The sequence below is a fragment of the Cryptomeria japonica genome, chromosome 3 (assembly GCF_030272615.1).
Source record: "Cryptomeria japonica chromosome 3, Sugi_1.0, whole genome shotgun sequence".
In the NCBI taxonomy this organism is placed as follows: domain Eukaryota; kingdom Viridiplantae; phylum Streptophyta; class Pinopsida; order Cupressales; family Cupressaceae; genus Cryptomeria; species Cryptomeria japonica.
In genome coordinates this window covers 719836488-719863911 of record NC_081407.1, presented here as the reverse complement: position 1 = coordinate 719863911, position 27424 = coordinate 719836488, and the positions used below count along the sequence as shown (strand labels likewise).

Genomic DNA, 27424 nt, shown 5'->3' with positions numbered 1-27424 from the left:
AATTCTGTTGATGTGTTTTTCATGCACATGCGAACATAGAATAAAATGCCAAGGTATCTTATCCTCTCTTGAACAAAGTTTCCCCGAATGCTGAAGATTTCGCCTAAGGATCAATCGAGGCAACTCCAAGGTTTTGATTTGATGTTTGATATGAAGATAGAAGAAAAGAGAAAGATGAGCACCCAAGGAAGCATGGAGGACAAGACACGACAACATCAATCTGGAAGATAATTATTCAGAAATAACTTCCTCCACCATTTAAGAGATCTGATCCCACTTACATTAAGAAGTAGGTTGAAAGGAAGTGCTCCCTGATTGGAGTAAAATCTGCTTCCATTGCTCATAGTTGGGAGCGATGTAGGCACTTGAATGGATGAAATGAAAGGAGTGGGCAAAGGATGTAGTTTGGATTTCAGCTTCATTTGAACACTTGAGTGAATTTCCTGATTGGCTCCTGTACCTTCCAAAGGGACAAGAGCGAAGTTATTCAAGCTCATGTACCTTGCTAAGATCAAGAAGGAAAGAATGGACAAAGAGAAGGAATTGACTTATACATGCCCTTGAAGTAAGTGAATTCAAAATTGAGTGATGAAAAAGAAAAGAATTTGTGCAAACTTGACAAATATGCTTGTGACCCTTCCAAAGGTACAGGAGCGAATTTTCTTTGAGTTCATGTACCTTCCAAAGGTACTGTTGTGACCATTTCACACATCGCCCCATTAAAATGGGGACCCCCTCTTTTTTTCGCTTTTGTTTTGCCTGTTCTTCCCTCTGCTTTTAGGGTTTTTTGAGTGAGTGAGTGGTTTGTTTGGGCTAGGGCTAAACCTTAGGGGTTTCTTTTGGACATTATTCAAGCTGAGTCCAGTCAAATTTTGAGAGTTATTAAGCATCCTCCCGAAGATTGGGATTGTCGAAGGTAGGTGAGTCTGTTAGGAAAGTCAGATAGGTCCCAGGTTAGGTCTAGTCAGGGTTTTTGAGGGAAAATTCAAATTTTGTCTAAGTGTTAGCATTTTGAAGATGAAATTGTGTATTCTTGCCTGGGTAAATTTTGATCAAATTTTGGAGGCAAGATGATGCCTGAAATAGAGATTTCGCTCCTGTCCTTCACTGGAGGACCAGGGCGAAATTTATTCTATGTACAATCTCTTGTTTTGAGAGGCTTGCTAATTGATTCCTGGCCTTGAAAATGACCTAACTCTGCCTTGTGAAATGTTTGGAGACTTGAATTTTGAATATTTTAGCCAGAAAGGACAAAAGCGCTCCTGTCCCTCACCCAGGGACCAGGGCGAAAATGTTATTTAATGCATATTTGTCACTGACTTTTCTATTTTGTTTTGTGCAGGGTCTCTCGGAGTGATGATCGAACGTGGCTTGATACTTTTGAAGATTTTGAAGGCATGAAAATAATGAATTTTGAAGGATAAAGTGGAAAAGCGCTCCTGTCCCTCACTGAAGGACCAGGGCGAAAGGACTTAGCAGAGTCATTCCTGACCTTGTTTGGTCAAATTGAAACATCAAAGGCATGGTGGATGGCGAAATGAACATGATAAAGCATCCTGACTTGATTAAAAACAATGAAATGATGAAGTTTTTGCCTAGAAGGTCAAAGGCGCTCCTGTCCCTCTCCCAGGGACCAGAACGATTTTCTTTATATGCACAATTTTAGACCTTTCTTGGACATTAACTCTTATTCATAGCGTCAAGTAAGATGAAATTTTCCCTAGCAAAGGAATTTCGAGGTGAAAGGTGAGGCAATTTGATCATGGTGACAAAAGGTGCTCCTGTCCCTCACTGAAGGACCGGAGCTTGAATTTCAAATTTGCACTATTTTTGCAAGATTAAAGTGATTTTACGATTTGAAGAGGTCAAGGGAAGCATATTTTGTCCATTGAATATAATATAAGTGGTCCACAAAGGAGTAAATCAACCCAAGTGACAATAGGCGCTCCTGTCCCTCACTGAAGGACTATGGTGTTTTTTCAAGTTTCTCCTCTTTGTTTGAGATTTTATGGCAAAACTTGACCTGGATGGGAAGGACGAATGATGTTTTATGCCTTAGACGCGATTGAGGGTTTAAAAGACAAAGAAATATACCATGAAGTAAAAAGGCGCCCCTGTCCCTCTCCAAGGGTCCAGAGCAATTTTCCAAAAAGTGTAAATTTCTTGCAAAGCCAAGGCAAGTTTGTGATTAAAATGAATGGAAGAAGACATGATTAGCCCATTGAAGATAATTTGGTAAGCTAGCAAAGGATGGATAAGCATGAAAGTGAAAAGGCCCTCCTGTCCCTCTCCAAGGGACCAGGGCGAAATCTCCAAATATGCCCATTTACCTTGCATTTTTGAAATGCTATTTTTGTTTTCAGGACTCAAGAAGTAGTGAAATGTGATATTCTACGCCTGGAGAGTAATTTGAAGATTAATGTGATCATGAATTTGTGCAATGGACTCAAAGCGCTCCTGTCCTTCATTGAAGGACCAGGGCGATTTTTATGAAATCAACAATTTCCCTCCGAGATTATGCTAAGGCAAGGTTGTGCGAAGATGGGAAGGATCTTCTAAAGCGTGGTGAACAAAGATTTGACTTCAAAATTTGAGAATCCTAGCCTAAAATACAAAAAGTGCTCCTGTCCCTCTCCAAGGGACCAAAGCGAAAATCTTTGGAAAATCAATTTTGCCTTGCAAAAACAAGTTAAGCATGCATGGAACAAATGAAAGCGATCATCACTTACCCCACAACGAGAATTGGCAATTAAAAGATGAAGGATTGAGGACAAAAGTGAAAAGGCGCTCCTGTCCCTCTCCAAGGGTCCAGGGCGAAAAAGCCTTAAAGGCACGTTCCTTCTAAAGATCAAGTGAATTAAACTCAAGACTCCAATCAAAAATGCCATTTTAAAATGCCTAAATGAAGTTTTGAGCGTGAGAATGAGGAATGCAAGGCCTAGATTGAGAAAAGTGCTCCTGTCCCTCTCCAAGGGACCAGAGCGAAGTCATTGGCATTCATTATTTTTTGCCATATTTCAACATTAATATCCTCCAAATCGCATTACATGCCAAAATCACCAACTTTGAAATATTTGAAAAAAATTAATTAAATTGGCATTTAATAAAGGCGCATGGCATTTAATAAATTAATTTTGAGCCTCAAAAAATCGAATTTTTTATTATTAAGGCATTTAAAATTAATTTTTATTAAATTAAATTTGAAAATGGAGTGCTTGAGGTATTATTTTTATCTATTTTATCAAGTCGGCCTCTTCTTTTTTCAATTTTATTTATTTTTTTAGGCCTATTTCATCAAGTCGGCCTATGGGGAGGTGAAGTGGTGAGCGCCCTATATAATAGGGGTATTTTGAGCAATTTTAAACAATCATTCACTCATTATTTCAAGTGCGAACTTGGAGAACAAGCAAGAAGGAAGTGCGAAATCTGGTCTAGTTGGGGCGAATTTACCTCAAGTGTTGAAGACTAGAGGTGGTGGAGTTGATGCTTGTCAAGACTAAAGGAGGCGTATTTTGCTAAAAGAAGGACCTCGATCTACATTTTGTCTAGCCAAAATTCACCTTATTTTTGCATCATTTTTTAGAATTAATTCTCAAGTGGAGGTATGGCGAAATCACCTTGACACTATTATTGAAGATTTGAATTTTGCGCTTTGTTTTGAAAATCCTAAGTTTGATGTAGTTAATTAGGAAATGATAACTCAAGATTTATCATAAAGTTTCCTAATTAAAATCTTAAATCTTCCTTTCTACTCTATATTTCTACGTTGCAAAATATATTACTCATTATGAAATGTTGTGTAGGTGTCAAGATGGCGACTCCAAAGGCGGGAGCATCCACTAGTCGTCCAGCTCTCATGAAGGAAGATCAAAGGAATGAAGAATTGGAGACCAAGATCGTGTCCAAGTGGAGCAACATTGGAGATACCAACTTGGGAAACTTCAGTGTGGAGAAGTTTCGAGAGGTCCCTTACATTGGAAAGCTATCGCAAAGAGAATAATTGAAAGTGGCATCATCAAGGTGGCCGGTTTCCCTCCAGCAGTCCAGTGCCATGAGCTGATGATCGAGTGTGCTCGCCATTATGACCCACAATCAAGATCGATCGTATCCAAGGAAGGGAACACTTTGGCTTACCTTTCAGAGGAGGCTATAAGTGAAGCTCTCCATCTTCCAGAGCATAAAGATATGATTTACAAAAGCCTAGAAGGAGCTAGGTCGATGTATGAAGATGATCCAGACACTTGCTTGAGCATCATCAATAAGAATTGGTTACTCAATACACCACATTGGATCGACTTCCAGGAGGAGTACAGAGATTTGATAACTTTGCTCAATCGAATTACAGGGGCCCCTCAAGCCTTCTACTTTGAGAAGTGGATGTTCTACTTCATCCAAGTAATAGTTCAAGGGAAAGGAACGATTCATTGGGCTAGAATTATTAGCCATTGCTTGGACGTGCAGTTAAGAAGACTAAAGCCTACCAAGTCATTCCACATGAGCGCATACGTCATATATGCCTTGATCAGGAGTTTCGAATATGCAGGACTACCTCACAGAGGAGTGATCGGAAGAGGACCCGGAGAAGTGAGAGTTTGTGACTCTTATGTTCATTTGCATCATCCACCAGGAAGTGACTACAAGTTAGTCAATGATACCTTCACGATGAACATCACTAGGATATTGCAAGGCGGGATTCACAATCGACTATCTCTAGATGCACAAGAGCTTGTAAAGAGGTATGGTGCTTGGTTCATCCAATTTCAAAAGTTTACTTATATCAGAGTTAATGGGTGTCCTTCACCTCCCTACATGTTGCCGAGGTATCCGACAGACAGGATAGTGCTACTCGAGGTGACTAGGCAGTTGGCAGACTATGCAAAGGCATTTAGACACAGGCATAGAAATGGAATTCCCGTGCCCATCATATTGGGGAATTCAGTTGAGGTATGTCCTAATGCTCTAGCCTTGGATGATGCAGAGAGGGAGTTGGCCTCATTCATTCACGTTCTTTGCCTTAAGGGAGAATTTTGATCCTTATGGGTATATAGAAGAGACATATGGTAGGAAGTACAAGCACGAATTTCAGGTAGAAGACTTTTGGATGAATCTCTCAAGTGATTTAGAAGTGAAAAGAAAGATGCATTCCAGATTACCTTTAGATTTCATCAGGAAATGCAAAGTTTACAGAGTGGCCGATCAAGCTCAGGACAGTGGCAGACATCTCTAGTCATCCTGTGACCGAGAGGACAAAGCAGTGAAGATAGATTGGAACGAGCCTGAGATCTCAGACTTGAGAGCTTTGATGGCCCCAGTTTTGTCATGTACTCACAGATGGGTGGATGTACAACATCAAAAGTTAAGAGAACAGAACGTACCAATGACTTTTACTTTGGAGGAAAGACCAGAAGAAGGAGGAGCGAGTGCAAGTGAAGACAATTCTCATCCTAGAGGCGCGAAGTGGAAAGAAAGATTTGAGAAAAGGGAACCCTCCAAGAAGAAGCAAGAGGCCAATCGAGATAACTCATCAGGCACATCTTCTCGACATGAAGAAAGGACAAGTCAAGTTGAAGGACAAGAGAGGACGGTACCTGAGGTTGATGAATCTATGGAGTCAATGGTACAGAATGATAGACCTGAGAAAGGGAAAGCACCTCAGCATTCGTCAAGTCGATCTCCCCAAGCCAATGAGCTACATGAAGACAAGAATGATGATGAAGTGACATCTCCTCTCCGGGAAGACGAACCATTGCCTAAAGAAATACAAGTTAGAGAGACGAGATCCGCCATTCCAGATTGGTTGAAGGAGAGACTGACAAGGGTGATTGTGATTGAGGATGAAGATAATGTAATTAACTTAGAGAGCCTTGTAGGAAATTCTCAAGAAGTAACGGAGAAGAGGAAGGCCACCAAGATGTCCAAGATGATCAGAGATGAGACAGGGTCCAGGAAGTTGCAGATAGCTACACCGACAGTGGACAAGTATGAAGGTGAAATCCTTGCAGAAGAGTACGATGTAGAAACATTTGAGCTTGGTCCACTCACTGCTGAGCAGGCACTGGATGAGGCAACCGATTCATTTGAAGTACTTAAAGACAAGCTTAAGGAAGAAATGGAAAAGAATAGAAAGCTTGAGAGAGAGGTCGGTGCTTGGAGAGGCTACTTTAGCCATCTCAATCAGCCCTTGGGACGTCAGGATCCAGCAGTGTCTCCTGTGCAAGCACTTCCCCTTGAATCAGTTGGCGAGGCAGAGAGAGTCAAGAGCTTGGTTCAGCTTATGAGCTCTTGGATTGACAAATCCCACACAGTAGCCGTTGAATTTGCAACAAGAATGATGCAGACAATCCACCGAGCTATCCAGGTCCTTGAGATCGTCCACAACCTAATGATAACGGTAGCCGCTTTCGCTCACACTAGAGATGTTATCATTCCTATTCTGCAAGTAATCAGGCAAACATCAAGAAAGATCCTAGCACAAGAAAAGATAATGGATGGAGGAGCTCATAATTTACTTCAGTGGTCAACTCTACTCCAGATGAAAGAAGTTCTTTTCGAGGACATCAGCACCAAATGCAATCAAGTTGAAGGCGTCATCCATCCAATTCAGGATAAGGTGTTTGAGGTGTTATGTACCATTTTTGGCAGGAGGATTGAAGTTGAGACAGATGTGGACCTTCAAGAGTTGGAAGAAAGAGTCAAGGTCATCTTTTGCAAAGATGAGAGTGTCATCACAAATGAGCAACGGGATCTAATGTTCGCTACTATGCTCCTGATTGAGAAGATCAAAAAGCTCGAACCTGGATGGGATATAGCTCTTCTCAAGGCCTTTGATCAGGTTATCCACTTGGAGGAACGAATGAGGAATCTTTCGGAGATTCCTATTGCTGAGATTGAAGGAATCGTGTCCAGATTCATTGCATATGCTAAGAAAGAGCATTGGAAAGGGAATAAGGTTCTAGAAGAGAGGTTGTTATAAAATGATGTGGCATCTTAATTATCATTGGTCTATGTTCCCTCGATTTTTGTGCCAATTAAATATTTGGCTATGCATTTAATAATGTTCAACTAAAAAGGGAATTTTTTGTAACAAACCCTAATTAGGGTTTAGGTGTCAAAATCTCAGCCGTTGATTTTCTTTTGATCTGGGCCGTTCATTGTAATTGAGGATGCTATATATACCCTCACTCATTTTCATTTTGTCATTAGCAATTAGATATTAGAGATTGGATAGGTAGAAATTAGAAGATTAGAGCTTTTGGAGAGAAGAAAGTTATTTTGTAGCAAGATTGAGCATTGAAGAAAGAATTTCAAGCAATTGTTGTCTATTTTGGCTTTGAGATCAATAAAATATTGAAGTTATGGTGTTTTATTGCAATTCTTGTAGCTATTTTCATGGTTGTTTACTTTCTTGAATCATTCTCAGTCGAAGTAGTATTTAAGTTTGAAGGTGTGTAGGGGAAAAAGCGAGACTAGGTTAACATGTCCTAATCCTACCTTTTGACACACATTGTGGAATACGAAAGAGCCTAGAGGTATCACACAATTGGCTACTTCTTTTTGTGAATGCATTAATGGTGAATGATTTGCTAATGAAGGCGTGTTAAAGGATTTCTTCAAGGTAATTTCAAGTGGCCAAACGTCCTAAAAATCATAAGAATTAAACATGCCTCAATCAAATAATGGTAAAAACTTCATTTTCTCAATTCGTTCACGTCCCTTTCTAAGGTACCAAGGCGAAATTTTATTAGGGACCTGTACCTCTTGAAGGTACAAGAGCGGAATCAGGTGAAGAGCAAGTGCTTTGCATTGGAAGACCGGCTGGAGAGAAGACTAAAAGCAAGCAAGTTGGCCTATGAGCATTAATGCAATAACAAAACTAATTTCACCTTTTGGCGCCGAAGACTAATTTGAATTTGCAATGTGAGAGTCGGCCAGCTTAAGGGAGATGCAATTAAATTTATTTATCAAAAGCTAAGTCGGCTTTTAGAGAAAGAGGTGAAGGCGCCTATTTAAAGGAGGTTGATTCTTAGTTATCCATCATTCATTTCAAGACATCTTATCTTCCTAAAAGGCGAATTCAAGATCAGATTTGAAGAGCGAACTTCAGCAGTCAACAGGCGAATCCTCAAGAAAGGATCAACATGTCTCCAGCTTAGACCCGATTCAAAAAAGTGATCTTAAAGAACGAAATCCACCAAAAGTTAAAGGAGTGAATTCCAGATTTGTCAATTACAAGACAACAATCTCCACAAGCCGAAGTTCATCAAGGAAAATAAAGAAATCAGAAGGACCAGGTTGGAGGGAAGATCAGAACGAGGATCTCAAGAAGGATATTTCGACATCAAGGTCAAAGGAAGACCTCTTCAAGAGGAACTCATAGGCAAACACAAGAGAGTCAAGGAAGGGTACATTGTTCATCAAGTATATCAAGGACGATGGAGGATCGACAAAAGTCATCACAGAGGAAGTACCAAACAAGGTGGCATCCCAATCATTGTTCCTCCAGTCAGATAGGTCCACATCAGCGTGTCCAAATTCAATGTACCTGACTCACCAGTGATAACACAAACTTCGAGGCACCTACCCCTGACATCTATTGGTCCATTCTCATGAAATGTAATTTTCTCATTGGCTAAAGGAGTTTGTTGTAACAAACCCTAATTAGGGTTTTCTGTCTTGTAATCCTAGCTAGAGCCATTGAAATATAAGGAGCTCTCTATATAAGGCTCTTGCTCTTCATTTGTAAAGGTTAATAGTTAGTTCATAGAGGTTAGAATAGCTAATGATTAATAGCAAATAGAAGAGCAATTAGAGTAGATTAGGAGAAGGCAATAAATTGTTGCCTAAATTGTAAATGAACTCCATTTTCATTGAAGTTAAGGTGAAATGTGTTCTTTCTTGCAATATGCATGGTTTCTTGTTGAATCTTCAATTTTAGATGGTAGATAATTAGATTGAATGGAGAAAAATTGTTGAATGCACTCGCGTGGAATCCGCCTAGTCAAAACCACTAGCCTCTTACTGATTGTAAGGGCGCCCTGCGTGGTCAACTGGCATCGAATGAGCTTAATCTCGAGTCGTTATGCGGCTATTGTTCATGCATTAACTTGAATGATGATCAGTGTTTGACAGTGATGATTTGAACATCTTCAGAACTACCCTAGAAGATCGCATTGAGCTGGTGTCGAATTGTTCAGTTTGATGGTAAGACCTAGCCCAGTAGGACTCCACCTAGTCGTTCATCTATCTTCTCGCATTCTAGGTCTTAGAGTAGACTTTCTGAGCCCTATATCTTTTGATATTTCTTTATCTTCCAGCCAGTAGATAGGACTTGAGTTCCAGCAAATCAGACGCTCAGGCATTCAGATGTAAGTCGCCTTGTGAATCCAGCAAAATCACATCACACCAACAGAGCTTATCCACACGTAGAGACCCTACATATAAGAACCTTGGAGTTGCCTTGATTGATCCTTAGGCGAAATCTTCAGCATTCGGGGAAACTCTGTTCAAGAGAGGATAAGATACCTTGGTATTTTATTCTGTGTTCGCATGTGCATGAAAAACACATCAACAGGTTCCAGGGAGGAAAAGACTTAGGGACTTGGGAACTTCGGGGTTCCGGGGAGGAAAAAACTTAGGAACTGGGGAACTTCGGGGTTCTGGAGTTCTGGTGTTTTGGAGTTTCGGGTTTCTAGTGAGGAAAAGGCTTAGGAACTTGGGAACTTTGGGTTTCCGAAGTTTGGAAGACTTTTGCCTCCCTACAAGACAACAGTTCACATTTCATGATTCCCTTGTTTCTTTCCTTGATCAACTGGGGTAGCGTCGGTCCATGGAACATATCTCTGATGAGTTCTTACTGATGGACCAAGGGTGTCATAAAAATGACAACGTTTTGGAGATTTCTGTGGGATGCTTGCTTGCTAAGCATGTAATCCAAAAGCCTTGAGCATCCATTGGGCACTGAGTCATTGGAAGGACCCAAAATATGTGTGTGCCATTACTTGGAGGGAAACTGGAAACTAGAGCACACACCCTCTTAAGGAGAATGTGGCAGGTGCAAAAGCACTTATGAAAGCAAAACAACCTCTAATCTAATATTTACATTGCTTTATATGGAAAAGAGTTTAAACAAAGCCATTGATTGGCTTATCAAAATAGCTGCCTTTCTTGATCAACTTCGGATGCTCCTCATTCTTGTCGACAACCAGGCAAGAAAAGAAAAATTATAGGCACCCAAGAAGCTGTTGGAATGCCTCCCAAAGCTTGAGAACAAAGGAGTTCACCCATGTTTGAATGTTGTCCTCTTGAGGTAGATGGGTGAAAAGAACTTGCTTGCCTTTATGCTCAACTTCGTGCTTAGAGGTAAGCATGACTAAGGGAGACTTGTAAGTGTGGGCAAGATGCCTAATAGGGCATCCCCTTGAAAGTGCTGAATCAAAGCAAGCAACCTTGGATTCAGTGCTATGCTCTGATTCTTTGATATCTTGTTGGCTAGCAGAGGCTAGCCCTAATGAGTCAGCTGATGGTATGTGGACCTCTTTCTGCTATTGCTCATGGCACTCCTCTAGCTGAGGAGATGATGATTGGATATGGATGGATGAGCAAAAATCTTCCAACTCATCCCAAAATTGATCTTCATCAATCTCCTCCATGCTTCGTCCCATGCTGGGAAACACCCTCACATTACAATAGTCCTCATGATTATTGGGAGAAGTATGAAGCTCCTCCCTTTGGAACGTAAGCTCTATTGTGATGTTATGCATAGGTTGAGAAAAACCCCTATGCATGCCAGCCATTTCATCCTCGAGGAAAAAATTATGCCCATGCTTCGCGACCTCCAACTCAGTCTCATGCGCATGTTGCAACTCCTCAACGTCCTTGACCTCCATCTGTTGATGATCAAAGACCTCATCAGTTGTAGGCATGTCCTCTTCCTCATTCTTAAAGAAGAAAGGAAGCTCATCAAATAAGAGGAATGAATCTTCTTCCTCGTCGTCATTTTTTGCTTGGATAGAGGTTCCCTGGGAGTGATTATCTTCAATCACCTCATGCGACAAGCCTGATGTTGCACCCTCATAAGCGCGTGAGAGCTCACGAATGGCTAGCAACACCTCCCCCTTCCTCCGCTCACTGGCACCATCAACTCTCCATACAATAGTTCCACCCCTAAAGGGCGAAATAGTATCTGGACAAGAGAGCTGAGTGGTTAAAAATTTTTGCAAGGGAAGCTGAGGCATTTGACTTTGAATTTCTTGCATAGGAGAAGACCCCCGAGGTGGGCGCCTCGGTGAGATGGTGGATTGGGAGCCTCTAAATTTTGGGATGTTGAATCTTGGAGGCTCAATCGAAGGCTTGGAGGGTACCTCCTGTCTAAAACTTGGAATTTCAAATTTGGGCACCTTAGGGGAAGATTTTTCTTCCTGCATGAGATGCCTCTCCCAAGCTGTTAATTGCCTAATTTGTTCCTCATGGACAACAACTTGCTTTGCGAGGAATCTCCCAAGCTGCTAATTGCCTAATTTGTTCCTCATGGACAACAACTTGCTTTGCGAGGAACTGCTCATGTTGTTGCTGTGCCTTTTCATGTTGCCGTTGGAGTTGAGCCTGATGAGCAAGTTGAACTTGTCGTAAGTAGCTCTCTTGCTCTAGGTCTAAAGCAGTCACCGGTTAGGAGGGACCTCAAAGAGATCGATCCGGACCGCTCAGCAAGAGTAAACACAACGGAAACACAAAGACATGATAGAGGCAATGCAAAACAGATTGTATTATAACATGAAAATTGATTACAACCAACCAGTAACAACCGGGTTACGGCATAACTGGCTCACAGGCTTGCTAAAACGTGCTCAAAGTCCAAAATAGGTCACAACTGGGACCTTCAATCTTAAGATCTATCTTCTACGCTCAGTCTAGCTACTTTATTATTCAATTGATACATTCTAATTCACAATTACAATTATATATACGATCCAAGGGATCCGGTCGGCCCAAAAGGGGTCAAAACCCGAAGAACAAGACCTAACGTGTAAAATCAACAAGGTCGACCTTTGCCAAGAGATTCCTCTAGAAAATCCAAAGGATGAAGTGTAGATCGCGGGAAAAGGTCGGCCACACGCCAAGGAACATCAGAATCAACGCCCAAGGCTCCGCAAGCTTCAGAAGGGTTTCCGGTAGATCACCAAAATAGGTCCAGGCAACCGGTAATCAAGAAACTGTCAACCAATAATAGGAAACTATCAAGGAAACCGATAGCGATAACTTGCCGGAAGATGATCCAAATGCGTTGCGGTCTGGAAATAAGAAAGATGATCAAGTCTTCAAGTAGAATCCAACTCCACAGGATCTGGTGAGCCAAAACCAGGACACACAGAAAGAAATGCTGAAACTACAAACAAAAAGCAAAACAGAAAGAAAATGTTTTTGGTTGATGCAAGATTGCTATAAACCGGGGATGCTCCTGCATCAAGGTCGATGGCCTTGAGTTGTTCCTGGAAGCTCAGCATCATACTTCTGACGTTGATTTCCTCTAAACTTTTCACATTTTGATGCTGGCTGCGAGGATGAAGGCATCTTGGGGTTGTTGATAAACATGTTATGGATGCCAAGAAGGTTGAGCAGGGGTGCCTGGGTGGTAAGCATCAGGAAAGTACCCACCTGATACTGAAGTGGAGCTGCTTGGGTCGAAACTAGGAACAATCCTAGTTTGATCTTGTTGGCAAGGAGGTGGATAATAACTTGCATATTCATGAAATGGAGGGGGAAAAGGGTGCTACTCATAATATCCTTCCATGATAGTATCATAGAGAAGGCCAAAGCTAAATTTAAAGATGTTACAAATAAGAGTAACAAGTCTGTTCTAATCAGAGAGCTGGACACATACCAATAGGTTCACCAAATTGATTGAACTACAGAGTTGCCAGCTGCTTGAAATGCGACTCTTGAAGGCTGAATGTACTAAAGTATGCACCAATCTTCAGCCTGATGAAGAACTTGTCTCACCGGGCGTGCCAAAAACTGTTGTCACAAAAGTTTGCACCCTTGCTGAGCTATCAACTCAACAACCTTGTGAAACATGGAAACAACCCCGAATTGTGGAACCTTGCACGAGGGGGTTGAATCTCCGGAGTAGGCCGACTTCCTTCTCAATTCAAGTGTAGGTGTTGAACCAACTCAACACTACAAATTCAACTTCTAAACCTATCCTAAAAGCTTGCGGAGGAAAAGGGAAGAGAGAAATGCTTAAAATGAAAGGAGGTGATGCACCAAGATAAGAGATGTTTCTCTCCCCACCCGAAATAGCACAAAGAATCAACCGAAATACCTTGGAGATGCACAAACTTCAGTTGCATGAATGACCTCAATGCATGTATGGAGGTTAGAACTTGCTGAATGTCAAGAGGGGAGAAGGTTTCCCACAAGTCACACCCAAAAACAGGTTAACACAACATATATGTGAAAGAAAGTCACCAACATACACGTACAATGAAGGTAAGAACACATACACAACATGCATAAGTTGAAGGAAGGCAAGAATGATGATTTCTATTCATTATAAGGCCAATGGCCAAACTTACAGTTGCAGAAATGCAAGATAAATGCAAGTCTTCAAGAGAAGTGAAAGAGCATAGAATAGCTCAAGTCAACAGGGAGAGAACCCTTTACAATGAGGCTTAGTAGCCTTTATATAGAAAACTGGTTGTAGAGGAGGGACCATTGGTCAAGGAAGAGAAGCCTTGACCCTTGTGTGTGTAGAGGAATGTTAGTTAGGGAATGCAGGGAAGTGCATGCACCTGACATGGTGTGCATGCAAGCAACCCGACCATACCTTGACAAGGCAATCCGAAGAAGAAAAGTACTTCTAGAAGGTGGATTGCCTGACATTCCACAGTCAGAGCATGCAGGCATGACAAGAAGGTCAACAAGTAACCATAAATAAGCATGGCCTTGTACTCCACTTGATGAAAATCCTACAAGAATCATTAAATGCGCCCCTGTAGCTCCATGAAAGAAAGTGTACAAGTCACAAGAGTTGGTGGATCATTAAGAGCTTTGAGTGTTGATCACACCATCTGGAAGTGTTGCAAGTCGTCGAAAGTTAGAAGACTTGGGAAACTTGGGTTTCCGGAGTTTGGAAGGAAAAGGGACTTAGAACTTGGGAACTTCGGGGTTTTGGGGAGGAAAAGACTTAGGAACTTGGGAACTTCAGGGTTTCGGGGAGGAAAAGTTTTAGGAACTTGGGAACTTCGGGGTTCCGGAGTTTGGAAGACTTCCGCCTCCCTACAAGACAACACTTCACATTTCATGATTCCCTTGTTTCTTTCCTTGATCAAGTAGGTTAGTGTTGGTCCATGGAACATATCTCTGATCGGTTCTCACTGATGGGCCGAGGGTGTCATAAAAATGACAATAGATACGTGAACCAGATTTTTAGTAGTCGTGCTTTGCAAACAAGATTTCCACTTATTGGAAGAAATTAAGTACTAATCTAAACACACTCAAATGACATCCTCAAGTTGAATAAATGGAGACTAGCTAGTCAATGCAAATATAATTCTGAAGGAATAAAATACAACTTCAAAAAATAAATCTTTAAGTTATATTCAAAGCCACAACTTAGATAGACATATATCATGAGTACAAAGCTTGAACTAGTACAATCTACCTTCAATCTAGTTGATGAAATTATCAACACAAGAAATGTAGACACAAAGTAAGCAACTTCAACAATGGTTTCTACAGCATAAGTGTGGCTTTAACTATCCTCTTATGTTAATGTGCTGAAAGCACTTGTTTATAGATTACAAATGCTCAATCCTTGGGTAGTCTTAATTTGTCCCAAAAAACAAGCTTTAAAGAGAAATGCTTAAAGGCTGCCTGAAATTTGGAATGAAAGAAACTTGAAAAGTTAAAACAAACATAATCCTAAGCAAAGTTCCCAGACTCGGACTCGGCTCTGACTCGGCAAGGCTGACTCGACTCGTGACTCGGCTCGGACTCGACAATGACTCGGCAACGACTCGGCAATATAAGAAAACCCTTGAAATTTAGAGATTTTTAACGATTTAAAACTTGTTTCATACACCCATTATTGAATTAAGCTTAAAGACACTATAACATCATCAAATAGAAGCTAATTTGATCACATACATAAACATACATCCATCACATGCGTAGAAATGTAAATTGTAGCTGAAGGAATTAGAAAACATAGATATATAGAGTTATAAATGTTGTCCAATGTATATAAAATCCATGACTTCAAATGTTCCCAAACATATATGTAACTGTAAAGTGTAAACAAAAACAAGTCTATGGCTCAGGCTCTAGCTCAGCCTCGTCTATCTGCCTCCTAGAAAGGCGTCAAAGATAGGTCCTGGATGACTGAGTAGCCATAGTCTCTGCTTGTGATGTGCCAGTCTGAGTAGCCATAGGTGTTGGGGACGAGGGGACGTGTTTCCGAGACGGGGGGACCAAGGGCCTAAATTTGGGGACGGCAAGGGGATGGCGACAGGGGGGTGGCGGGGTGGTGGTGCTGATATAGTTATACATATACATATAGTACTTGAAAAACTAGTTTTGAAAAGATGTATGACAGTATTACAGTATAAGAATTACATTTTCAAACGAGACTATAGGAAATTTGAAATACTAAATCTAAATACCAATTACCAAGATTTCTAAGTTGCGTTGTTATATGGAGCCTAATCAGAGTCAGAGGTTAGATTTTCCCTACTTCTATCGGTGCGGTTTCCCCCTATATTTTTCAACGGGGGTTTGGGGGCAGCACCCCCAACTTGGGGCCAAGGGGCATCGCCCCTTGCGGGGTCAAGGGGCAGCGCCCCTTGCGCGTTCCCTGTTGCGATACAGGGCGGGGTCGAATGGCAGCGCCCCGCGAGGCCAAAAATACTTTTATTGTTTTCTAAAGGCGTCGGGTGTTATAAGAAAGGGAAATGGCGAAAAAAGTCATTAAAAAATGTTATGTTTTTTTTTTTTTTTTTACTGCACTTTATTAAGTGACTCCAGCCGGTCACAACCCTTAGACTCGGCGAGTCAGGCGAGTCACGCCCTCTGACCCGTCCGAGCCCGGGTCAGGGTCACCGTGACCCGGCAGGGGTCACCCGGCCCGCTGACTCGCGTGACTCGCCGCGAGTCACGGAACTCTGATCCTAAGCAACTAATTAAAGGAACCGAAAAATAGGCCCTCAGTGTTTCTTAGAACGAGAATATGATCAGAAACAGCCACTACTAGATGTAGCTATTGCTAAAACTAGTAGTTTGCACACAAGCATCCCGATGCAAGACTTTGTTTTGATTAATCCTATGATGAAACTTAAACCCGAACCACCATGAAATCGTGGACAACTCCATCATTCTGACTTGATAACTTAAGTCCAATCTTTTGGTGATCCATTTGTAATTTAAGAAATTCTTCCTAGGGTTTTGGGTGCATTTGCAAACCATGAAGAAACTCAACAATCTGTGCTAAAACACAAAACCTAGGTAGCTGGAATGATCTGCTGATCTTCCTCCTCAAATGAGTGAAACTTGTCCTGAAGCACTAGGGTTTTGATCACATAATGACAAGTATGAAATCCTTGCAAGCGATTTGATGAAAACAACCACCAAACACCAGAGAAACAATATTCCAATTGGCAGCAAAAGTGAAAGAAAGTTTGCTGATTATGTGACTTTAAACCCTAACTACCAACTGCCCTGCTAATTCTACTTTTCAAACCATCAATCCACAGATATTTTAATGGAATCAGGGACATATTAAAAGATTTGGAAATTGTCATCATCCAAGCAAGAGAAAACACTCACATATGCAACTAAAATTGGCCTTTTGCTGCTGTTAAAGTCTGGAAATCTGCTGAAACTAGGTCAAGCACTTGGCAAGAGAGTTTGTCACTCAAAATACTTTCCAAGCACTGATTCATGTCAAATTTACTACTCGAAACTGCCTTTCACTGCCCAAGTGCACCTACAAGGTGTTTTAGCCACTGATATGCTGCTGGGTGGAACTTTTCATTAATTTAACCAGTTCTTCACTAGCAGGCGAAGGTTCTTAAATGTTTAGCCATGAAACATGTGTGCTGGCAGAGTTCTACCAGTTCTGATGTGTGCCTAGGTCGTAGGAAATGACTTAAACATGGTGGATAAGCCAAGATAGAGTTTATAACAACTTTTCAGATGATGGTTGGAAAGTATAGATGATTGAGCCACCACTGTGTAATATCCCTTGCCCAAACTGACTGATTTTGGCTCAAGGAATATTGTCAAACACTTTGTATGCTGTCTTTCTCTATTCTGATTTTTGTATTTCAGATTGTTTGATACACTTTGAAAGTTGCCAAGAAATTTAGGAAGTTCACCAATGATGTTGACAATACCTCTTACAATGAACTAGTATGCGAGTGCAGTTCTTTTTGGTATTTTTAATGCATATACATGAAAACTAGATATGGAATGCATACCTACAGCCAATTGACATTTCGACAAACAACTGGCATGCAACTATTATGCTGATCATATATGCTATTAAAAGGACATTTCGTCAAACAAATGGTATGCAACATATATCTTCTTTATTGAATCCATTCCTAAGTACAATGCTGCTATGGATTTGCCAAGACTAATTGGCTTACAAAAAGACTACATCAATGCCAAATCTGATTCTAAGTTATCACTTACAACAGCAAAATTATATGCCTAATATTTCAATACTAGCTACTAATAGTTGCAAGAGGAACCTGATAATAGTGATGCTTAATGATGGAGATGAAAGTTGCAATCGGAATCAAGCAAAATACTGTAGCGTGGCACTGTTCATGTGCACTGTTCACGTGCACTGTTCATGCGCACTGTTCATGCGCACTGTAGCAGCAAGAACAAACTTGCAATCTGCTGTTAAAACCCTAAATAATTTGTTGATAATCTCTCCCAACAAGAATGATATAACTCCATGTGCCAAAGAAGGACGATTCACAACCAATTATAAATGTTCTCCAACAATAAACTTCAAACCCTTGTAGAAAAATTCACCAATTTGCACAAATGAAAGAACTGAAGTATTCTTTCCCACAACTGCAATAATTCAGGTGTTATTTCACACCTTCAAAATTACTATCAATAGGAAGTTTTCGTTTCCTATGATCAAAGAAGAAAATTGCGAAAGCCCTAGGCTCCACAATAAAAATCAATCAAAATACTATTCATCAACTGGATGCTGAGAATGAACTCTTGCCTTTCCTTTTATTCTTTCCTTAAGAGAGCTCAAACACCTTCCTGGCCAATGTGGGATAAAAGATTTATTCCCACATTAAATTATTCACTTAACGCACTTTATTATATTAAAGTGACTTTATTATTATAAAGTTACTTTAGAACTTTATAATAATATTAAAATATTAAATAAATCACTTAAGTCTCTTAAACTTTAATATCTGTTGATGTACTTGTCTGATTGCTAAACCGTCTGAGCCAGGAGTCAACTCTCCTTGTTCTCCATGTGATTGGATGCCTGTCTAAAAATAGAAACCTTGAATAGTGACTTACTATAAATAGTAAGTATGTGGAACTGAGTCTAGAAATAGCTGCAAAGGCCCAATCAAGGTTGACACTGTCAATAAGCTCTGCTCGGGTGTCTTTCTATTAATAGGAACCCTGACTCTCACAAAATAGTAACTTTCTATAAATAGTAAGTGTGCCAATCTGAGTCAAAAAAACCTGTGCAAAGGCCAAAACCTGAATCCAGCTGAAGAGTAATGTCTCTAATCACCAAGTAACTGCCACACGAGGCCCTCTATCAATAATTATTAGCCTACAAGGGTCAAATGATAGGCTAATTCTTACAAACTCTGATGCTCGCAAAATGGGGACATTACACACTGACCTGCACCTAAGGGGTTACTGCCACTTTTTTGTCACTAGGTGGAATTTTGATGTGCCTTTGGCAACTCATATGTGCAGCTAGGTTCTTGAGTGAAGGAGCTGAACTTTATGTCACCTGAACCATGTTTTGACTTGGGTGGAATTCTTCTCCACTTATACCACTCTGGGAAAACTTTTGAACACTCATGCCACCTTATATAAACATGGCGAAACTTAGGTGAAATTTTTTTCCACTTAAGTAAATTTTGCAAATTCGGGCAGAGATCTGACATGATTGAACCACTAAAAGTGTGTGCTCAAGCCATGCTTGCCAATATTCATTCATTAAAAGTGGAACGTTATGGCACTTATGCCACTTATGCCACTTTTGCTCTTTTTTGGGGTTATGCTACTCAGGCACATAGCCAAGCTATGTCTGCCACTTCTCATTATATTTTCTATGTAGGAATTTTACTCATCTAAGGTTGAGTTTTGGAATCATCATGTCACTTTTTCAACCATTGCTAGGTAGAACTTTGAGTCACACTTGCCAAGGCAAAACAAGTAATTTAGCTATCTTTACATTCCTCCTTTTTGTGCATGTTATTGGCATCATCTTAAATTTTGTCATCATTTATATCGAACAGCTGCAACCTGCATCATCCTGCAAAATCTGTTGATGAACAAAAACCATGACGTGACAGCCTTACAAATGACCTAGGAAGGCCACAAACTGAATTGGGTTAAAACACAATGATGATAAATTCTGACAACAAATGGAAAAAGGAAAGTAAGAACATTGAGTTTGGGAGGGGTACAACATACTTATTGTAGTGTTTTGAAACTGTTGATATAATTATTTTATGATTTTACATCTTTCATGCCATTGTCCCTTAGCTCAGTCTAGTCTAAACTTGGGTATTTCTATGCTTTATCATAATATTTTGCCTTTATAAAAGAAAATGGTTGTGTAAACAAACGTTTCCTTTTTCTTTGCATGATCTTGCTTCCTTCCCCACCCCACAATCTTAGGGCTATACGTATCAAAACCTGTTCCAAGATTTAATGAAATCAACACACATTATGAGAGAAGATTTAAAAAAAAAGGACAAAAATTATTAGAGATGATATCCATTCAAATAAAGAATATAGACTAGTTTAGTTAGTTATATCGTCAAGGGATAAGGATTAGTATATATCAGATAATTACAACATTGTAATGGTGAAATTCGCATACCATGGCAATTCCCATTAATTTTTTTGCCCATTTTGAGAGATGTCTTAATGTGATTACATAGAGACGTGTAACATTTTGTGCTAAGTTGGCTCCATCCCTGACCCATGTCCATCCGCACTCCCTTACATACATCCTTGTACATGCAACCTTATCACTGCCTTGCCTGCCCCAATTCCCACACATTCCCCTCATTTACTAGTCCATACTTCCACACATCCATTCCTGATCCCTTGATCTGGGGTCCCCTGTCCTGGCTCATTTTTGTGACACGTGCTTGATCCTGCATTGTGTGGGTCTGACCCAAAATTCAAAATTTTCAAATTCAAATTGCTGATTCCCATCCTTTCCTCGTAGCCTTTGGCAGCTGATTTGGTATATGTTTGTGCTTCAATTCATTATTTCATGGTTTATAAAGATGTTCATTTGAGCTTTGATTGATCATCCAAGAAACATTTTGTCATATCCTATGATTGATCATCCAAGAATCATTTGATCATGTCCTATAAGCTTTCAAAATTGTAGAGCATTAAAAGAGCATCCAATAGGTACATTTTGACATGGTGCACTAAAAGGAACAATATTTGCATGAGAATTTGCACCCTAGATCATTTACATGCTTGCTATCCAGTAACACTTTCAAGACCATAAAGCAAGTCATTCCAAGGGGTTGATTGAGGAGAATGTGAACCCTCGTAATTTAGCATTCTCCCAATGGAATTTCTAAATCCTGACAGTCCTTAAGCATTGACAGACAAGAAAGATTGGATATTTTGTCAGATTTGATCTGTGGGTTACAGTGCGTATTGGTGGGGCACAGAATTGATCCGTAGCTGTGAAATCAACCCACGATGAGTTACAGGCCTGTGCAAACCCAATGACGGTGAGCACTCCAAGCTCATCATATTTCTATTAAGTGGCAAATCAATTCTGTAGGTTGTCAAATTGATAATCCATCCTCAGATTAAGAGCCAAGTATACTTATCCTTTGCATTTAATTTACTGAAATAGCATTTATTATTCTTACAATATAAAACCATGTGAAGGCCATAGATAGATTTGTTTGAAATTTTTAGATTGTCATGTGATTTTGTAGAAATTAGTTATATTTATATTGCATCATGATGAAGCAAAGCTTCTAGTATTGTATTGCTTCATAATGAGGCAAAACTTCATTATTGACAACATAAGTTTACTTGCCCATTAATATTACAAGCCATGAGGACATGACTTTTTGGATTGAAATCATGCATTTGCTCTTAGTTGAAGATTGGTTGTCTTCAAAATTGGGGGCGGCTAACCTGCAAGCTTGGACTGTTCTATTTATTGGTCATAATCACAGCAGGTGTGTAGGAAATAATTATATTAAAAAAGTTTCTCTTTAATTTGTTTCTTTTCATATCCATGTCTTGGAATTCTGAAGACAGATTTCTCTTCCAGCTTCAGCTTCATTGATAAAAAATAGAGATCAGCAACATGTCTAGTTATGGATTCCCTATCAGATTGTCTTTCCGGTCTTCTACATCCCCAATACAGCCATTTAAAGCCACCATATATGAAACAATTCTAAGCATGAGAAAGGTGATCTCTAGTAAGGAATCTTCTCAAGGAAATAAGACAGGATGTACATGAGGATGAGCAATAACCAATATGAGGACTACAGAGAAATAAAAGAAACCAAATATGTCAGCAGAAGCACATCTGGACAACAAAAACACCTATTTGATTTGTAGAGTGCTGATCTATTTGAATCATACCGAATCTAAGGGCCATACAGAATAATAACACTATCTCAGACTGTCATAACTGCATTTGACAGTCACGCTAAGAAGAGTCTTTGAAGATACTTTGGATATCACAATCCAGATAACTGGGTCACACACTAGGGTACCAGTTTATTCTTTATCTTTTAGAAGTTAGTTTTCAAGAGAATGCAACTATATTTAAACAATTTGTGAATATTATTAGAGGGGATCATAAGATGTTCTTACAATCAAAAGAAAATTGTCTGGTTTAGATGGCAGCTATTTTGAAATAAATTAGATAATGGAATAGAGGGTTGTAACTATGAAACTATGACTTTGACCATTGAGAAAACTAAAAAATTACTGAAATAATTTATTAGATATGAATATCAAATATCTGGTTGTATCGGGCATGCTGGAGACTGGAGATCAAAGGAGTTATGTATTCAAAAGAAAAATCCAACATCCAGGCCAATAAGTTGTCAATAAATCACTTTATTTTGATTTTACAAAGAAATGTATGATCTCTAGCATGATATCATTACATGATCAGACTCCGTATTCCACGTTGATGTTACATTTCTTGATTATCCTGGCCATAGGACACTTCAATATCTGTTTATTCTGCTCAAGTCTCCATTGGTGCGATAAAATTTAAAGTTCAAATTAAGAAAATTTGCTGCCAATTCATGGTTAGCTTATCTTAGTAGCTAGAAAACGGTAATTATTTTCTTTTAGAAAAGTTGACACAGAAGTTTATGCAGGTCGTTCCTGTTTTCTTGGAATGTAACAGTTACTGTCCTATATTGTCTTTTTTTTCGTCTGAAATTTGTGGCATGCACTATGTATTATGTATACATTGAGATGAATTTTTAATTACATTGTTTCTCAGGGTCTGAAATCAACTAAACGAGATGCATATGGCCGGCTTGTGTTGGGTGACATTATTACAGCTGTGAATGGGAAGAAAGTCAGCAATGGAAGTGATCTCTACAGAATTCTTGACCAGTGCAAAGTTGGTGATGTGGTGAGTTAAAAGAATCACAATTGTGTGTTTGGACATTTCTTTGTTTTGTACTGCACTTTTCTTCTTTTTTGTACAGGTGAATCACCATCTTCTGAAATTTCTGCTGTTTATATTTTCATTTTATGGTCTTGAAGAACATATTTCTAGACTGTATCAACACTTCTCTTTGGTTTCATTCAAACATCTTGAAGGATACTGGTTTGGAATCTTGGATAATGTCCTGTTTGTGATGTTCTGATAGGATGAAATACAGATTCGTCTATGAAAGCATGACTGTAGGTTGATATCAGCTTGTCTTTACCAAAACAGATCATTTGTCTATGCTTTAAAAGGCATTCTTTTTTCAGTCCTCTTAACATGCTCGTTGAAAAATTATTTTTATTAGTCAGATTAGGCCCTAGGGAGATTTATAAATTATAACCCAATCATTTACCAATGTTTGTGCATGTGCACAAGATATGAGCTACAAGTATGTTATTATATAAACATATCAGATTGTGAATGGATAGCTTAGTGGGCACATTAATAATGCTTTATAATTTGATTCTTCAAGTATTGGTAAGAAATAGAACTGCGTCTTTAGTCAATTTTATCCAGTATACCCATCACAATGTACTCTGAAGTCTGCAATCAAGCTGGTTTCAAAACTAAAAGCTTTTGTTAGTTTTTAATTTTAGTTTGGTGATGATGCCAATGATAAATGCTATTTGTGCACATTTTACTAAAAATGAAGAGATGGTTATCAACTTCAATTTTTATTATTATGCCTGCAAGGTTACTGGAAAAGATTTAAGAATAATATCGTAATACTATGTCTATGTTAGGATTAATATTCAATCTGAGAATTTAAATGGGGATTCTTTGGTCTATCTTTAAGAATATTTGACAACCTTTTTTCATTATTTACCTTGCATGATCAGGTAACAGTGGAAGTTTTACGGGGAGACCAAAAAGAGAAAGTTTCCGTTACTCTGGAGCCAAAAGTTGAAGAGGTCAAATCTACCTAAACAAAAGTGAATTGTTTCTATGGAGACAAGCCTTAATGTTGTATTGGTAACTATTTTTAGTGTACTCTTGTCAATGCATGTAAGAATATGTAGAATTGAGAAACTGAACTGTAAATGTGCATTAACTTTTCCCTTTTAAACATAAGGGACCTTCTAAATCTTGTCAGGTGAAAAGGGAAATTTTGAGATTCAATATCTCACCATTTTTTCCACTATGACACTAATTATAGACATTTCATCATTTGTACTGAAGGATGATACATATTTTGTATGCCTGACATTTTGTTCTGAGAAGAACTACTCATGGTAATTTTGTATCATGCAATTGTTACCAATTAATCTTCTATTGAAACTCTCAACCAATCTTTGTCGGATTGTTTGTGTGGGTTTCAATTTCTGTTTCTTCCTTTAAGCGATGTGATCCCTCCTAATGAAAATATGAATTATAATTTTGTGAAAACATGCCTGAAAATAAGGGAATGCAATTAATCAGTGACAGAAGATAGGACTGCCGATTGCTGTGATTCAATCATTCAATGAATGACACAACCCTGTTGTACTTGTGTACTATATCAGATGACACATGGTGAATGAGGTAACAAAAAGAAGAAATTTGGATGGTCTTTGTCACCCTAAACACAAAAAGCTTGAAAATTAGTAGTAGGGACCTAATGAAGGACGAGAAGTTAAAACTGGTAATTGGACAGAAATGAACAAAATGAGAGTATCAAGGACTTAAATAGAAAAAGGCAGTTATGGTGAACAGAGAAAAATAAAAATGGTCCCAAGTACCATTGGGAATAGCTTGATTACTTAATGTCTCTATCATTTTTCAACTAATTAAACAATGGATGATAGAAAATTTGCTAAAAGTAGATATATGCGGTAGCTGTAATCACCACTATCTATCATCTTCAGTTATCTTCAAAAGCAAGAGACATTAATGAAAAACCTTATCCATGTCATATAAACAAGTATTAATAGAAGATGAGGCAAAGTTGGATGATTGCAAAGAGTTGCAATCATACATGTACCTTCTCAAAATTCCCCACGTAAGCCTATCTTAGTGGTTCAAGGTGGTTATGCTAATGATTCTTTTTGCACTCCTAAGAAGCCTATTATTACTGTGCAAGGAGGTTATCCTACTAAGAGCCCTTATGAGTATGCTAAGAAAATTACTGGAGAGAGTTATCATACAGTTGCTCATACTTACAACACAAGAAACAATAGGCAACCTAGTTCTCCTCCATTTATCCAAACTTCACTTCCTCTCTCTCAACCTAGCCTTCCACAAGCACCTCGTATATCAAATCTTGGCAAGGAGTATGATCTCATTGAACAACTTAAGGCCACTCCTGCTAAGATTTCTATTTGGGATTTGGTTCAAACTTCACCTGCTTATCATGGGATGTTACAAGATGCTTTTAAAAACTTAGATGTCCCCCCTGCAGTGACACCTAATAACATGCCCGCTTTGATTGATCCTACAAACAAATCCAAAGCTCAAATTGTATTCACACAAGATGAGTTACTTGCTCCTGGAATCCAAAATCAATATGATCCTCTTATGATTGTGGTTATTATCCATGATAGTGCTATAAGATGAACCCTTGTGGACAATGAATCTGGCCGTAATGTTTGTGGTTTAGACTTATTGGATAAGATTAAAGTGGATCATTCTCTCATTGAATCTTCTTCTCTTACTATTCGAGGCTTTGATAATGTTGCTAAACAAAGTCTAGGTGTCATAACCTTGCCTGTTAGGGTAGGTCCCGTTGTGTTACCTACACCTATTCATGTTATGCCTGGTAATTTGACATATAACCTTCTATTAGGGAGACCTTGGATTCATAGCATGCAAGTTGCCCCCTCAACTTTTCATAGGAAAGTCAAATTCATTTACAACAATATGACATATACCTTGTTAGCTGATACCAAACCTCAAGAATAATTAAAATCTAGATCTTCTTGTTCAACTACTTCCCATTCTTCTTCCAATCCTTCTACTTCTTCAAATACATGTACTTTAATGATCTTGTTCCTTCTAGTGCTCCCGATTCTTCTACTCAATCGGAATCTCCTCCCAATGATATCTTTTCTCCCGAAGGAGTGCTCTCAGATGATAATGATGATGATGATGATGAGTGCAAGAAAAGTATGACTTAGTGGCCTATTCTTCTTCTATAAACTTTTCTTTCTAAAGAATTTTTAACATTCACCATCTTATACATGTTTTTAATCTCACTTATAGTAGAGAATTTAACATTTCATATTCAAATACCTCATTCAATCTATCATGTCTTTAAATAACATTAATCGCTATTATGTTGCTCATCATTATGTGACATTGGTAGCTCACTTATTGGGGGCTCATTGTCATTCATGATGGTACAATTTTACGTGCAATCACACTTTTTGAAGCAACATAATAGCCTATTTCTATTGCATCTCCTCTCCCTATATATAGGGAGGCAAGAGTGATTTCAAACATCCCCGCTCCTTGAAGATTAAAATTTCTCCTTTGTGAAGTAGTGTCTTCTATAAGGATTTCTTATTGATGGTAGAGGTGTATTCATATTTGAATTCCTTCTCTCATATTGGAACAAGCATCCCTAATGGGGATCTTAAGTACACATCCTTCACTGCGACCTCCTCCTTGGTGTTGGAAGTCTTTGATCATTCATTGATTTATTTTCTTCATTAAGTAGTATCTTTTATAATAAACCCTTCTATTTTGTGCACGTGCATATCCCTGATGAGGATCTCTTGCCTTCTTTTAGAAGATCGTGGTTATAAATAATCTCTCTTTGATGTCATCTCAATCCTCTACTCTTTTCAAAAATCTTGCATTCATTCGTTCTACAAGATGTTATATTTGTTTAAGACAACTCCTCTTGAAGGTAGATGTCTTTTGAACAAAGATCTCTTCTCCTCCAAGGATCTCCTGTACACTTATATAGCAAGATATATCTTTTCAACTATCTTATCCTTTCTTGAAGAGTATTCCCTCTCTTGCTTGGATTTATGACATTGTTGCATGATGGCTATCTTCTTGGTGTCAAAGGTAGGTATCCTTGTTCTACTTGCATACACATGCACGAGGTTGACTGGAACTAATAGTGTTCTCACTCTCCTCCCTTACATGGATCACCCAGACAGAATCTGTGGGCAAGTTTTCCATGTCCTTCTCTCCATGGATTATCTAGTTTTAGGGGCGAGATGTCCATGGTTCCTTTTCTCTTTTCATGGATCAAAAAGTGTGTATTCATGATTTCTATCTCTTCTTCCTTCTCTTTGCATTTGTTTCCATTTCAATCTTTCATCGTGTTAGAGAGCTCTCAAATCTGCAGACTCTTTGTTGTGTTGGAATTGAGGTTTAGTTCTCTTTCTTACCAAATTATTGTCCATTAGTTTTTTGATCTTGTATCAAATCTTCTTGTGAGCATTTATCATCAATCTTCTTTCACAATTCGATGTGGTAAATATGATACCCTATTTCAACTCACTAAAATTAGCAAGCCGAAATAGGGGGGCATATAGCTAC

The 27424-nt window shown here is 39.1% G+C and overlaps 1 protein-coding gene across 2 annotated transcripts in view; it reads left to right on the top strand.

Moving 5' to 3' along the window:
* Window positions 1–24281, top strand: part of LOC131064329 (protease Do-like 1, chloroplastic) — a 165182-nt gene extending 140901 nt beyond the window's left edge. For both annotated transcript variants that reach the window (XM_057998438.2, XM_057998437.2), the window contains 2 exons: window positions 22739–22873; window positions 23794–24281. In XM_057998438.2, the coding sequence (XP_057854421.2) occupies window positions 22739–22873; window positions 23794–23880 (222 nt within the window). In that variant the 3' untranslated portion in view covers window positions 23881–24281. The remainder of the gene's footprint in view (window positions 1–22738; window positions 22874–23793) is intronic.
* Window positions 24282–27424: the final 3143 nt, after the last annotated feature.